Source organism: Nerophis ophidion, linkage group LG12 (genome assembly GCF_033978795.1).
Source record: "Nerophis ophidion isolate RoL-2023_Sa linkage group LG12, RoL_Noph_v1.0, whole genome shotgun sequence".
NCBI lineage: Eukaryota > Metazoa > Chordata > Actinopteri > Syngnathiformes > Syngnathidae > Nerophis > Nerophis ophidion.
The window spans coordinates 14,966,279-14,980,430 of record NC_084622.1 but is presented as its reverse complement, the minus strand read 5'-3'; the positions used below and the strand labels follow the sequence as shown (position 1 = coordinate 14,980,430).

Genomic DNA, 14,152 nt, shown 5'->3' with positions numbered 1-14,152 from the left:
TTTGCACCAGGGTTCTTTTGTTTTATTATATTAAAACTTATTCCTACCTGCAATCCTGCTGACTGGTCGTGTGTGCATCCACGATGATGCAACTCCGCGCAGCAAGTGCACCGCGAAGCGGTACAGGAGCGATCAAGCGAACATGGATCCCGAGCACTTGTCAACCGGCAGGTTTCGGTGAGAAAATTGTGGTAAAAAGTCGCCTCTTACCGGAGATCAGCGGAACTTCTGTCGTGCTGTTGCTGCCGTGAATAATTCCCTCAGAGACTGGTTTCAAGTCACCCGTAGAAACACCCCTCCGACTATCAGGTACTATATAATCTCACTAAAACACTAGCAACACAATATAAAGATAAGGGATTTCCCAGAATTATCCTAGTAAATGTGTCTAAAAACATCTGAATCGCTCACAATGCAATCGCCTTTTTTTTTTTAACTTTTTTTTTTTTTTTCTAATCCTTCGCTATCAATATCCTCAGCCACGGATCTTTCATCCTCGCTCAAATTAATGGGGAAATTGTCGTTTTCTCAGTTCGAATAGCTCTTTTTGTTGGAGGCTCCCATTGTAAACAATGTGAGGATGTGAGGAGCCCTCACACAAATTAATGGGGGAATCGTCGCTTTCTCGGTCCAAATCGCTCTCGCTGCTGGTGGCCATGATTGTGAACAATGTTCAGATGTGAGGAGCTCCACAACCCGTGACGTCACGCGCACATCGTCTGCGACTTCCGGTAAAGGCAGGGCTTTTTTATTAGCGACCAAAAGTTGCGAACTCTATCGTGGATGTTCTCTACTAAATCCTTTCAGCAAAAATAGGGCAATATCGCGAAATGATCAAGTTTGACACATAGAATGGACCTGCTATCCCTGCTTAAATAATAAAATCTCATTTCAGTAGGCCTTTAAAGCATGCTGGGGCCGTTTTCATATTTTTCCTTTTTTCAAACCATAACAAAATATATGGATTTTGTTTGTTGTTTTACCTTAAGGGGTCCGGGGAACCATAAAGGGTCTAAGTCATTAAAATGTTAAAAACAAGTCAAATTTTTTTTGTTTTTTTGGTTTAACGCTTACAGTAAATTTCTAAATGTTTTATGCCTTTTCTGTCAAAGACAACTTTGTTTTAGATCTGAGCCGAGGATGTCGTTGTGGCTTGTGCAGCCTTTTGAGACACTAGTTATTTAGGGCTATATAACTAAACACTGATTGATTGATTTTTATAATAAAACTGAGATATGCAGTGTTCCCCCCACTGCCCAAAGTATTCAGAAAGCAATCTTTGATGTGAAGTAGAGCCTTCAAAAGATCAATAATGCAGGACACCACTTGTTTTAATTTATTATTATTTTTGAGGTACTACAGTGAAAAGATAAATAAAATCCCATTAAATATATTTGGGATCCAAAAGGTGCCCCACTCATAAAGTGATACATTTTTATTAGGTTTTTTTTATTTTTTTTTATTTTTTACTTTCAACACTTAAGAGACGAGATCAACTTCAGATATATCTGTCGATTTTACGTTTGAACTATAATTTTGCTTGTCTTATGCTCTTTTGTCAAAGAAAATGTTGATGTGTTTGTATGGCAAACACACAATATATACAATGTTTTCCACAGAAAACATTTTAAATTGAAATATTTGAAATAATTGGAGCTTTGAATAAGTGAATAATTCATTATAACTTTGTTTCTTATGTTGTTTTTTGAGCAACGGCAAAAAAATAAAAATAGACAAAAGAAGAAAAAAAACTGCCTGAATGGCAGCTTTATGTCAACATTGCAACTTTTTTTAGTTAGATTTCACCTCCATTCCACTTTTTTTAATGTTTTTTTATTTTTGCAATAGCATTTCCAGAATGTGCGGCGGGCCGGTAAACAATTAGCTGTGGGCCGCAAATGGGCCCGGGCCGCACTTTGGACACCCTGCCCTATGCTGTATTTCTTTGCTCACTGAGTGAACCACAATCTGTTCATTGAGACTTTAAACTCAACTGAAGTTACAGCAACTCAACAGGTGTGACATATCTATTTTTCTTTATTGTTCTCAAGTTGCTGCGACTCCCCTGAAGTCTTTTGGGGGTATTCTGTATCTAATGGAGTTGAAGATCTGTCTGGACCTAAATGTCTTCCATAACAAGCCGAATGTTGGATATGCGCAGGAGAAGTAAGTTGTCACATTTATTCAGTTATAGTTTTGCAGGTGTTATGTTCCCAGACCACAGACTGAAAAAAAAGTGACTGACAGATATGCATCAGTAAAAATTTATTTGCAAATGGTTACCCACTCCAGGTGAATGAGATGTTTTTTTTCGAAAATAAAATAAAATAAATGAATGTTATTGTGTTGTGTTATTAAAGGGATCCCATAGTTTGGTGTGGTTTTGGTAATATTTGGTTATTTTTAAAACAGGGAGGACATAAGGATAAAATGCCAAAACCAAGAAAAGTTTGAGGTCAGGCAAAGTTTTTATTTTTTTATTTTTTTTACATACAAATATCATATTACTGTAAAAAATAGAATATAAAACATATCGTCAAGTAGAGCTATGAGCTACTTTACTTTGTTTTGTTCAAAACATTTTATTTGTCTCATCAAAACAGAACATGTTATGGTCAAAGAATAATTCAGTTGGCACTAGATATCGTGTTTCATGAAAAATAAAAACAAACACATTTTTAACAACAACAAAAATATAGTAGCTTTTTTGACCCAACACAGATACAAGCGGTAGGAAATGGACAGATGGATTTTTTACCCAAAATTTACTGCAAAAAAACATTTGCAATTGTTCTGTTTCTTGGGAATATATTTGCGCCAAGTTAACAGTATACACTTTATTCAAAAACAACAACAAAATTAATTGTGTTGTTTTAGAGATTGTGAGAAAAACCTAAATATATTATATGTAGGGCTGCAACGATTGTTTAACCTCATCGACATTGTTGATTATAACAATTAATTGATTTGTTCTTGCCAGTTATTATGGTTTTTATGGCTAGACTGCCAGGAATGTTCATGTTTACACTTTCATTCCTTGAGTTAAATAATTGCAGTTGAGTAACAGGACTGCATGAACATGTATTTTGCAAAATGTCCTGTTTACAGGACATTTTGCACTTTCCCGGTGGTTATTAATTTGTGTAATAAAGTCAAACCATTTATTCCCCAGTCATTTACTTTCCATTTGTTGGAAATGAATGTGCTATAATAGGTTTTAAAAATGAGTTTAAATCAAGCTGTGAGCCCAACATCAAATTTAAGGGTGCACAGCAGATCATAGGCAAAAATTGTTTGACTATCTAAAAAAAACAATCGCTGACTATTCGATTTTTGGGCAAATGTTGAGGTGCAGCCCTAATGCAGATACAGTATGTGTATGTATGAATGTGTATATATACTGTATATGTATGTTCCATCTCCATTACTGTTACATATTCTTTTCGGGTCTCCCCATGGCCAGCATAAAAAGATTACAGTTGGTACAAAATGCGGCTGCTGGACTTTTAATAAGAACAAGAAAGATTGATTATATTACGTCTATACTGGCTTTAAGGTTTTCCTACTTGCGTATAAAATACTAAACATCCATCCATTTTCTACCGCTTATTCCCTTTCGGGGTCGCGGGGGGCGCTGGCGCCTATCTCAGCTACAATCAGGCGGAAAGGCAGGGTACACCCTGGACAAGTCGCCACCTCATCGCAGGGCAAAATACTAAACAGTCTAGCTCCATCTTATCTTCCTGATTGCATTTTATATATATATACTGTATATATATATATATATATATATATATATATATATATATATATATATATATATATATATATATCATGTGTGTGTGTATGTGTGGGAAAAATCACAAGACTACTTCATCTCTACAGAACTGTTTCATGAGGGGTTTCATATATATATATATATGTATGTATATATATATGTATGTGTATATATGTACATATGTGTGTGTATATATATATATATATATTCTGTTACAGTGTATATATATATATATAGCCAAGGTTACTGTGGTTTATCCGTTATACAGTAGAGCGGAATATATGTTAGGGCAGGAAAAAACACAGAGGCTATTTCATTCCTGGCAGAGGGGTTAGTGCGTCTGCCTCACAATACGAAGGTCCTGAAGTCCTGGGTTCAAATCTAGGCTCGGGATCTTTCTGTGTGGAGTTTGCATGTTCTCCCCGTGAATGCGTGGGTTCCCTCCGGGTACTCCGGCTTCCTCCCACTTCCAAAGACATGCACCTGGGGATAGGTTGATTGGCAACACTAAATTGGCCCTAGTGTGTGAATGTGAGTGTGAATGTTGTCTGTCTATCTGTGTTGGCCCTGTGATGAGGTGGCGACTTGTCCAGGGTGTACCCCGCCTTCTGCCCGATTGTAGCTGAGATAGGCGCCAGCGCCCCCCGCGACCCCGAAAGGGAATAAGCGGTAGGAAATGGATGGATGGATGGAGATATATATATATATATATATATATACACACACACCAAATTGGCCCTAGTGTGTGAATGTGAGTATGAATGTTGTCTGTCTATCTGTCTTGGCCCTGCGATGAGGTGGTGACTTGTCCAGGGTGTACACCGCCTTCCGCCCGATTGTAGCTGAGATAGGCACCAGCGCCCCCCACGACGCCAAAGGGAATAAGCGGTAGAAAATGAATGGATGAATATATATATATATACTGTGTGTATATATATATATATATACTGTATATATATATATATATACTGTGTATATATATATATGTATATATATACTGTATATATATAAGTGTATATTTATATGTATCTATGTATGTATCTACATGTGTATATATATTCATACATATAGATATTTATGTATACAAATATTAAGAAATATGTATGCGTATATGTATATACATACATATGTATATATATTTGTATTTATATATATATACACATATACATACATGTATACTGTAAGTGTGTGTATATATATATATATATATATATATACACACACAGTATATATGTATACATACATATATATACAGTATACATATGTATATATATATGTATGTATAAATATATACACACCTTTACATATACGTATATTATTTGTTTGCATGCAGTTGGGAGTGCCTCTTGTGAAGAGTGACCCCACTGAATTGCAATTGTAATTAGGTTTAGGCTCTAGCCCTCGCACCCCTCAGTGACCATGTCAGCCTCCTGTGTCCTCGCCTCCCGTGTCCTCATATGCAAGTCCACGCTGCCTTCCTCCTTCCTTGCCTCATTGCCCCTCTCGTCCTTCCTGCAGCTCATCCCGCACAAAAGAGTGGCCTTGCATTTCTTGCGGAATGCGGGGTCACATGCGGCGTAGAGGAGCGGGTTGAGGCATGAGTTGAGGTAGGCAACACAGGTGACGTAGGGGTGGGCTGCCAGGAGGATCTGGTCTAAGGTGCAGGAGTATGGGAGCAGTCCAAACTCCAGCAGCAGGGCTAATGTCTTGTTGACATGCAGGGGCAGCCAGCAGAGGAAGAAGGCCATCACCAGAGTAACGATGACCCGGAGGAGTCTGCGTTGGCGCCGGCGGTCAGGTCGAGGCCCCCGTCCGAAGTGTCCGCTAAGGAGGCGGGCCAGCGAGCAGTAGCACACCAGTAAGACCAGGAGAGGGAGCAGGAAGCCGATGAGCGTGGACTTGAGGCTCAGGGCCGCCGCCCACCACAACTCGGCTGCATCCCTTTCCTCCTCGCCCAGCTCTGAGCCAATCAGCATGGAGTAGTCCATCTGGCACGAGTACACCACAGAACCTTCCTCGGGTTCCAGCTCCACCTCCTGGACGGACCGCAAAAGCAAAGCGGGAAGCGCCAGCACCCCCGCCAGCGCCCACATCCCCCCGAGCACCCGCACTGCCCGACTGGGGCATCGCCCTGCAGGGGCCGGTGGGGTGGCGGAGTGCCAGCGTCCCGTCAGGACCCAGTAGCGCTCCACACTGAGCATGCTCAGACTAAACACGCTGGCGTACATGTTGAGGGCGGTGAGGAAGCTGCTCAGCTGGCAGAGGCCTTGCCCGAACGTCCAATGGTAGCCGAGAGCCGTGTACGCCGCCCACAGGGGCAGGGTCACCAGGAAGCAGATGTCAGCTAACGCTAAGCTAGCTATAAGGGTGTCCGTTAGGGAAGGGGATGGGCGTGGCACGGAGGCGCTGGACCAGAATCTGCGGCTTCTTCCGCACTTCTTCTGCAGGACACGCCGTGCTGACACAACGCCGGCCTGCTGGCTGCGACATAGCCTGCCCTCGGCTCGGTCCAGGTAGGCCCAGAGCACCAGCCCGTTGCCCAGGCAACCCACCGCGAAGGCTGCCAGGTAGACGGACGGGATGATGGACAAGGAGGGAGACCAGTCGGTGTAATCACATTGGAAGAGAGCGGGTGAAGAAGAGGTCATTATGTCTGACAAGTCGGCCTCGACTTCACCTCTCAGCACAGCCATGGAAGTTCCACCATCTCATTCATCTTCTGCTTTGATGTGCTGATCTGGAGAGGCAAGGAAAAGCTCGGTATGAAAATATTTCTCCAAAATCCTACTTGCCAACCCTCCCGGATTTTCCGGGAGACTCCCAAAATTCAGCGCCTCTCCCGAAAAACACCAGGGACAAATTTTCTCCCGAAATTCAGGCGGAGCTGGAGGCCACGTCCCATCCAGCTCCATGCGGACCTGAGTGACGTGTCGACAGCCTGTTTTCACGTCCGCTTTCCCACAATATAAATAGCGTATCGGACCAATGACGTTATAACTGTAGAATGATTTAGGGCGAGTTCTTGGTTTATGTGGGTTTATTTTTAGGCAGTTTCATTAACGTCCTCCCAGCGCGGTAACAACACACAACAACAGCAGTCACGTTTTCGTCTACCGTAAAGCAGTTCGTCTGCCGTAAACAGCAATGTTGTGACACTCTTAAACAGGACAATACTGCCATCTACTGTACATGCATATGGTTAGAAAAATTGTGACAGAGACTAGAACAAGGATGGACAATTCAACCCCTAACTCAACAAGGAGTAGATGAGTGTTATGTGTGTGTATATCTGTAAATAAATGAAAAACTGAAATTCAAGTATTTCTTATATATATATATATATATAATAAAATATATATATAGCTAGAATTCACTGAAATTCAAGTATTTCTTATATATATTACTCCTCCCCTCTTAACCACGCCCCCTGCCCCGCCCCCCACGCGCCACCTCCCGAAATCAGAGGTCTCAAGGTTGGAAAGTAGGCTCAAAATACACAATACTATGGTGCAGTAAATCCTCCCCTGGTTGCCGGTCGGAATTCTATTCCCAGCTTTTTGTGTTTCTTCATGTTTATTTAAATAGGAAGTGCTTTAATGGCATTAATCCGCAGCTATGATGCTACGTAATCCCCACTCATTCATCTTTATTGTGAATGTTGATACGCCATTAAAATAGACTAAAATATGTTACACATGCCTAAATCTGCCTCATCAAACCTGGTTATATGTAACACAAGATGTATGCCACAGGTGGGAAACCTAGGGCCCGGGGGCCAAATCTTGCCCACCTTGCATTTAATGAGCCCCGCGAAGGCCTTGAAATAATATGCGTCAAAGTAATTTCTTACTAAATTTGGACAGAAGAAATGAATGTTATTGCATATCTTTTACACATTCTTATTATGAAATAATGCAACAAATGTTACACTATCAGATATTTCAAACTTTTTTGGGGTTGAAATACAAATAATAATGAATACTGCTTGACTTCTGACTTCAAAGCAAGTTGTCCATCAAATGGTACTCTGTAAAAAGACATTAAATATTACAGCTCAGTTGCCAGAATTTGACTTGAAAAAAAACGTAAGTTGCTGTAAAAAACACTCAGTAAAATTGTGGCAGCCAGTTTTTACTACATTTTTTACAGTGTATCTAAAAAATAAATGCGGAGTAAATCGCTTAATAATATCAGGAGGTGACATTTATATTCATAATTTCTTTAAGTGCGATGTGAAAACTCCTCTGCTGTAAACATATGATGTACATTGTTACAATTATCTTGGATAATAACAGAGAACACACTTTTAGATGGATATATACATTATTATTAGGGCCTTGTTTGAGCGCGGACACCCCAGAACCGGGGTCACCAACCTTTTTGAAACCAAGAGCCACTTCTTGGGTACTAATTAATGCGAAGGGCTACCAGTTTGATACACACTTACATAAATTGCCAGAAATAGACAATTTGCTCATTTACCTTTTAATAAATAAATCTATATATATAATAAAATGGGTATTTCTGTCTGTCATTCCGTCACACTTTTTTTTTCCTTTTACAGAAGGTTTTTTTTGTAGAGAATAAATGATGAAAAAAAACACTTAATTGGACGGTTTAAAAGAGGAGAAAACACGAAAAAAATGAAAATTAAATTTTGAAACATAGTTTATCTTCAATTTCGACTCCTTGAAATTGAAAATTCAACCGGAAAAAATGAAGAGAAAAACTAGCTAATTCAAATGTTTTTGAAAAAATTTAAAAAATAATTTATGGAACATCATTTGTAATTTTTCCTGATTAAGATTAATTTTAATATTTTGATGACATGTTTTAAATAGTTTAAAATCCAATCTGCACTTTTTTTTTTTAATAAAATATAACAAATTGGACCAAGCTATATTTCTAAAAGACATCTCGTTATTTCTTCTAGATTTTCCAGAACAAACATTTTTAAATTCAAGACTTTGAAATAAGATTTAAATTTGATTTTACAGATTTTCTAGATTTGCCAGAATAATGTTTTTGAATTTTAATCATAATAACTTTGAAGAAATATTTCACAAATATTCTTTGTCGAAAAAACAGAAGCTAAAATGAAGAATGAAATTAAAATGTACTTATTATTCTTTACAATAAAAAAAATACATGAACATTGATTTAAATTGTCAGGAAAGAAGAGGAAGGAACTTAAAAAGTAAAAAGGTGTATTTTTAAGGTTGTATTTTTTCTCTAAAATTGTCTTTCTGAAAGTTATAAGACGCAAAGTAAAAAAATAAATGAATTTATTTAAACGAGTGAAGACCAAATCTTTAAAATATTTTCTTGGATTTTCAAATTCTATTTGAGTTTTGTCTCTCTTAGAATTAAAAATGTCGAGCAAAGCGAGACCAGCTTACTAGTAAATAAATACTATTTCAAAAATAGCGACAGCTCACTGGTAAGTGCTGCTATTTGAGCTATTTTTAGAACAGGCCAGCGGGCGACTCATCTGGTCCTTACGGGCTACCTGGTGCCCGCAGGCACCGCGTTGGTGACCCCTGAACATACGCTGCACGTAAAGATATCAAAGAGAAATGTACAATACAATAGAAAGCACAATAAGACGTAGCACTGAAACCACAAAATATGCACATTGGATTAAATCACTTACCTGCAGTCAGCTTGAATGCAAACCAATCACAATCCACCGCAGTGAGCCTTACTTGTGTGTGTGTCTGTGTGTAGTTTTCACTCTTCAATCTGCTTGCTGATACAAAGTGTCTTCTTGGTTATATATAAGCGATACACCCCCTGCCCTCCTCTCACAGCAGACCACACCGGTAGACCATTACGAGACCTGCAAACACACATATCTAAAGACACACTCACACCTCCCAGGAGACACAATGGCCTCCCCTCACACACAGATGCTAAAGACTATAGTCGAGGTGCATGTACACGCATACAAAGGTTTGTAAAGACCTTTTGTTTGCCTCGCCCAAACACACAAGATGACACAAACACAAGTCAAGCAACCACACACAGACACACAAACACTCCCCGACCATGCAAAAACTGAAAATACACTTGCGGTTTGAATCATATTAAGTATACATACTTAAGCTGCACCTCGTTTGAGAGAGTATGTGGCGTTATTTTTAACTAGGAAATTAAAACAAAAGTACAGAGATTAAAAAAAAATATGTAAAAAAACAAGACCATTTTTATAAATTTGTACATTTTTTTAATGATATTTTGGAACTCTTAATATAGCCTTTATTCAACTAGAATTAAACATAATTGTGCACACCAGCTTTAAAAGCTGTCATTTTATCACTAGCATTAATATTTTGACTTTTTTTGTTTGACCTTTATCCAATTTTTATTGTATTTAATTGACATTTAACCAGGATTAAAAATACACTGAAATGCAGACTTATTTATTATTACTTAATGTTTAAAAAAATAGATATTTATTTTAAAACAAAAGCAACTTAAATTGCATACATGTTTTGATTGAAATGGTCACTTGTTAAAAAAAAAAAAATTAAAAAACATTTGACCAAAAAAAAAAAGTTTTATAAATGTGCACCACTTTATGAAACCAAGACAGTTATTTTTTCTTTTTTTCCCCCGGTTATTTTAACATATATTTTTTGACTAACCTCTATTTAACTAGAACTCCAAACACAAAAAAAACAAAACAAAAAAAAACACTGAACTAAAAATATACAATCATTTAAAAAATGTTTTAAATGATCACATATAATTAAATTTTTGGGGCATTTTTATTTACAAAAACTTAATAAATATTGAAAAAGATGCAATGTTGTCAAAAAAAATTAAATTAAAAAGTCATCAATGATGATTAAAAAATTACAATAATACAAATGTGCAAGCTTTAAAAAATGTTGTAAGCTCATTTTCCTTGATAGAAATAAGGCGAGGCTGAAAAGTCAAAGAAAAGTGTGGCAATTTAACTTCAGTGAAATGTGATTTTATTTGTAAGTGAAGGAAGGATGGTGGATGAATGAATGACTACTATAGGCCAGCATGAAGTGAAGGAAGGATGGTGGATGAATGAATGACTACTATAGGCCAGCATGAAGTGAAGGACGGATGGTGGATGAATGAATGACTACTAGGTACTGTAGGCCAGCATGTAGTGAAGACAGGAAGGTGGATGAATGAATGACTTCTAGGTACTGTAGGCCAACATGAAGTGAAGGAAGGATGGTGGATGAATGAATAACCACTAGGTACTGTAGGCCTGCATGTAGTGAAGACAGGAAGGTGGATGAATGAATGACTACTAGGTACTGTACGCCAGCATGAAGTGAAGGAAGGATGGTGGATGAATTAATGACTACTAGGTACTGTAGGCCAGCATGAAGTAAAGGAAGGATGGTGGATGAATTAATGACTACTAGGTACTGTAGGCCAGCATTAAGTGAAGGAAGGATGGTGGATGAATGAATGACTACTAGGTACTGTAGGCCAGCATGAAGTGAAGGAAGGATGGTGGATGAATGAATGACTACTAGCTACTGTAGGGCCAGCATGAAGTGAAGGAAGGATGGTGGATGAATGAATGACTTCTCGGTACTGTAGGCCAGCATGAAGTGAAGGAAGGATGGTGGATGAATGAATGACTTCTAGGTTCTGTAGGCCAGCATGAAGTGAAGGAAGGATGGTGGATGAATGAATGACTACTAGGTACTGTAGGCCAGCATGAAGTGAAGGAAGGATGGTGGATGAATGAATGACTACTAGGTACTGTAGGCCAGCATGAAGTGAAGGAAGGATGGTGGATGAATGAATGAGTACTAAGTACTGTAGGCCAACATAAAGTGAAGGAAGGATGGTGGATGAATGAATGAGTACTAGGTACTGTAGGCCAGCATAAAGTGAAGGAAGGATGGTGGATGAATGAATACTAGGTACTGTAGGCCAGCATAAAGTGAAGGAAGGATAGTGGATGAATGAATGAGAGCTAGGTACTGTAGGCCAGGATGAAGTAAAGGAAGGATGTTTGATGAATGAATGACTACTAGGTTCTGTAGGGCAACATAAAATGAAGGAAGGATAGTGGATGAATAAATGACTACTAGGTACTGTAGGCCAGCATGAAGTGAAGGAAGGATGATGGATGAATGAATGAGTACTAGGTACTGTAGGCCAGCATGAAGTGAAGGAAGGATGGTGGATGAATGAATGAGTACTAGGTACTGTAGGCCAGCATGGGCTCACAGTGTAAACATAATATAAACAGGAAGTGTTTGTTTCCACGCTGGGGGAAGAGGTCATGCTGCCATCAAGCTGTTCTCATGGCAACAGATGTTTCCAGATACATTCCAGTCTTTTCTCTTTCTAGTGAACACACAAACACACACACACACACACACACCCCTAGACACACAGAGTGTAAAAGGCAATAAAGGTAGAACAAATAATGGCGACTCAACACAGCAGAGATCCACTGGAATTTGAAATTAGTGATGAACATTTGGGAAACCTTTTGAGACAACCGCCACGTATCCCACCAGACAACTGCCATGGTTGCTGATGTGTTCTAACATGCAACTCATTGATGAGTTTAATTGCTGGGTCTGATGGGCAAGTTGATGAATCCCAGTTTCATCAACCCCTGATCTCATCATTGTGGTTTTAAACAATGGAATATCAAGGCTATGTCGAAAAGGGATGAAAATAAAGTCACATAATTACAGGAATAAAGCTATCATATACAAACCCCGTTTCCATATGAGTTGATAAATTGTGTTAGATGTAAATATAAACAAAATACAATGATTTGCAAATCCTTTTCAACCCATATTCAATTGAATGCACTACATAGACAAGATATTTGATGTTCAAACTCAACTTAATGTTTTTTTGCAAATAATAATTAACTTAAAATTTCATAGCTGCAACACGTGACAAAGTAGTTGGGAAAGGGCATGTTACATCACTTTTTCTTTTAACACTTAATAAACGTTTGGGAACTGAGGGAACTAATTGTTGAAGCTTTGAAAGTGGAATTCTTTCCCATTCTTGTTTTATGTAGAGCTTCAGTCGTTCAACAGTCCGGGGTCTCCGCTGTCGTATTTTACGCTTCATAATGCGCCACACATTTTCGATGGGAGACAGGTCTGGACTGCAGACGAGCCAGGAAAGTACCCGCACTCCTTTTTTACGAAGCCACGCTGTTGTAACACTTGTCTTGCTGAAATAAGCAGGGGCGTCCATGATAACGTTGCTTGGATGACAACATATGTTGCTCCAAAACCTGTATGGACCTTTCAGAATTAATGGTGTTTTCACAGATGTGTAAGTTACCCATGCCTTGGGCACTAATACACCCCCATACCATCACAGATGCCGCCTTTTACACATTGCGCCTATAACAATCCAAATGGTTATTTTCCTCTTTGTTCTGGAGGACACCACGTCCTCTGTTTCCAAATATAATTTGAAATGTGGACTCGTCAGACCACAGAACACTTTTCCACTTTGCATCAGTCCATCTTAGATGATCTCGAGCCCAGCCAAGCCGGCGGCGTTTCAGGGTCTTGTTGACAAATGGGTTTGGCTTTGCATAGTAGAGTTTTAACTTGCACTTACAGATGTAGCGACCAACTGTAGTCACTGACAGTAGTTTTATGAAGTGTTCCTGAGCCCATGTGGTGATATCCTTTACACACTGTCTGTTTTGATGCAGTACCGCCTGAGGGATCAAAAGTCCGTAATATCATCGCTAACGTGCAGTGATTTCTCCAGATTCTCTGAACTTTGTGATGATTTTATGGACCGTAGATGGTAAAATCCCTAAATTCCTTGCAATAGCTCGTTGAGAAATGTTGTTCTAAAACTGTTCGACAATTTGCTTACAAATTGGTGACCCTCGCCCCATCCTTGTTTGGAAATTACTTATCATTTCATGGAAGCTGTTTTTATCCCCAATCATGGCACCCACCTGTTCCCAATTAGCCTGCACACCTGTGGGATGTTCCAAATAAGTGTTTGCTGGGCATCCCTCAACTTTATCAGTATTTATTGCCACCTTTCCCAACTTCTTTGTCCAAGTTGCTGGCATCAAATTCTAAAGTTAATAATTATTTGCAACAAAAAAAAAATGTTTTTATGTTTTTACATCAAATATGTTGTCTTTGTAGCATATTCAACTGAATATGGGTTGAAAATGATTTGCAAATCATTGTATTCCGTTTATATTTACATCTAACACAATTTCCCAACTCATATGGAAACGGGCTTTGTAAGACCAAACCAAAATTTTACAATAATGACAATAAAATAAATACTATTTAGCAGTAATAAAGTCATAATCATTCAAGAAAGTTATCATCATTTTATAGTAAAAACAGAAAAACA

General features: G+C 38.7%; 1 protein-coding gene across 1 annotated transcript; it reads right to left on the bottom strand.

The window, feature by feature from the left end:
- Positions 1 to 5,172: 5,172 nt before the first annotated feature.
- Positions 5,173 to 6,752, bottom strand: aplnr2 (apelin receptor 2). Its single transcript, XM_061918041.1, has one exon. It carries the CDS (start codon positions 6,469 to 6,471, stop codon positions 5,173 to 5,175), a length of 1,299 nt encoding a protein of 432 aa, XP_061774025.1. The 5' UTR covers positions 6,472 to 6,752.
- Positions 6,753 to 14,152: the final 7,400 nt, after the last annotated feature.

What these genes read in the sequence shown, in the direction of transcription:
- aplnr2 (XM_061918041.1), bottom strand. Translation starts at nt 6,471, where the DNA reads ATGGCTGTGCTGAGAGGTGAAGTCGAGGCCGACTTGTCAGACATAATG.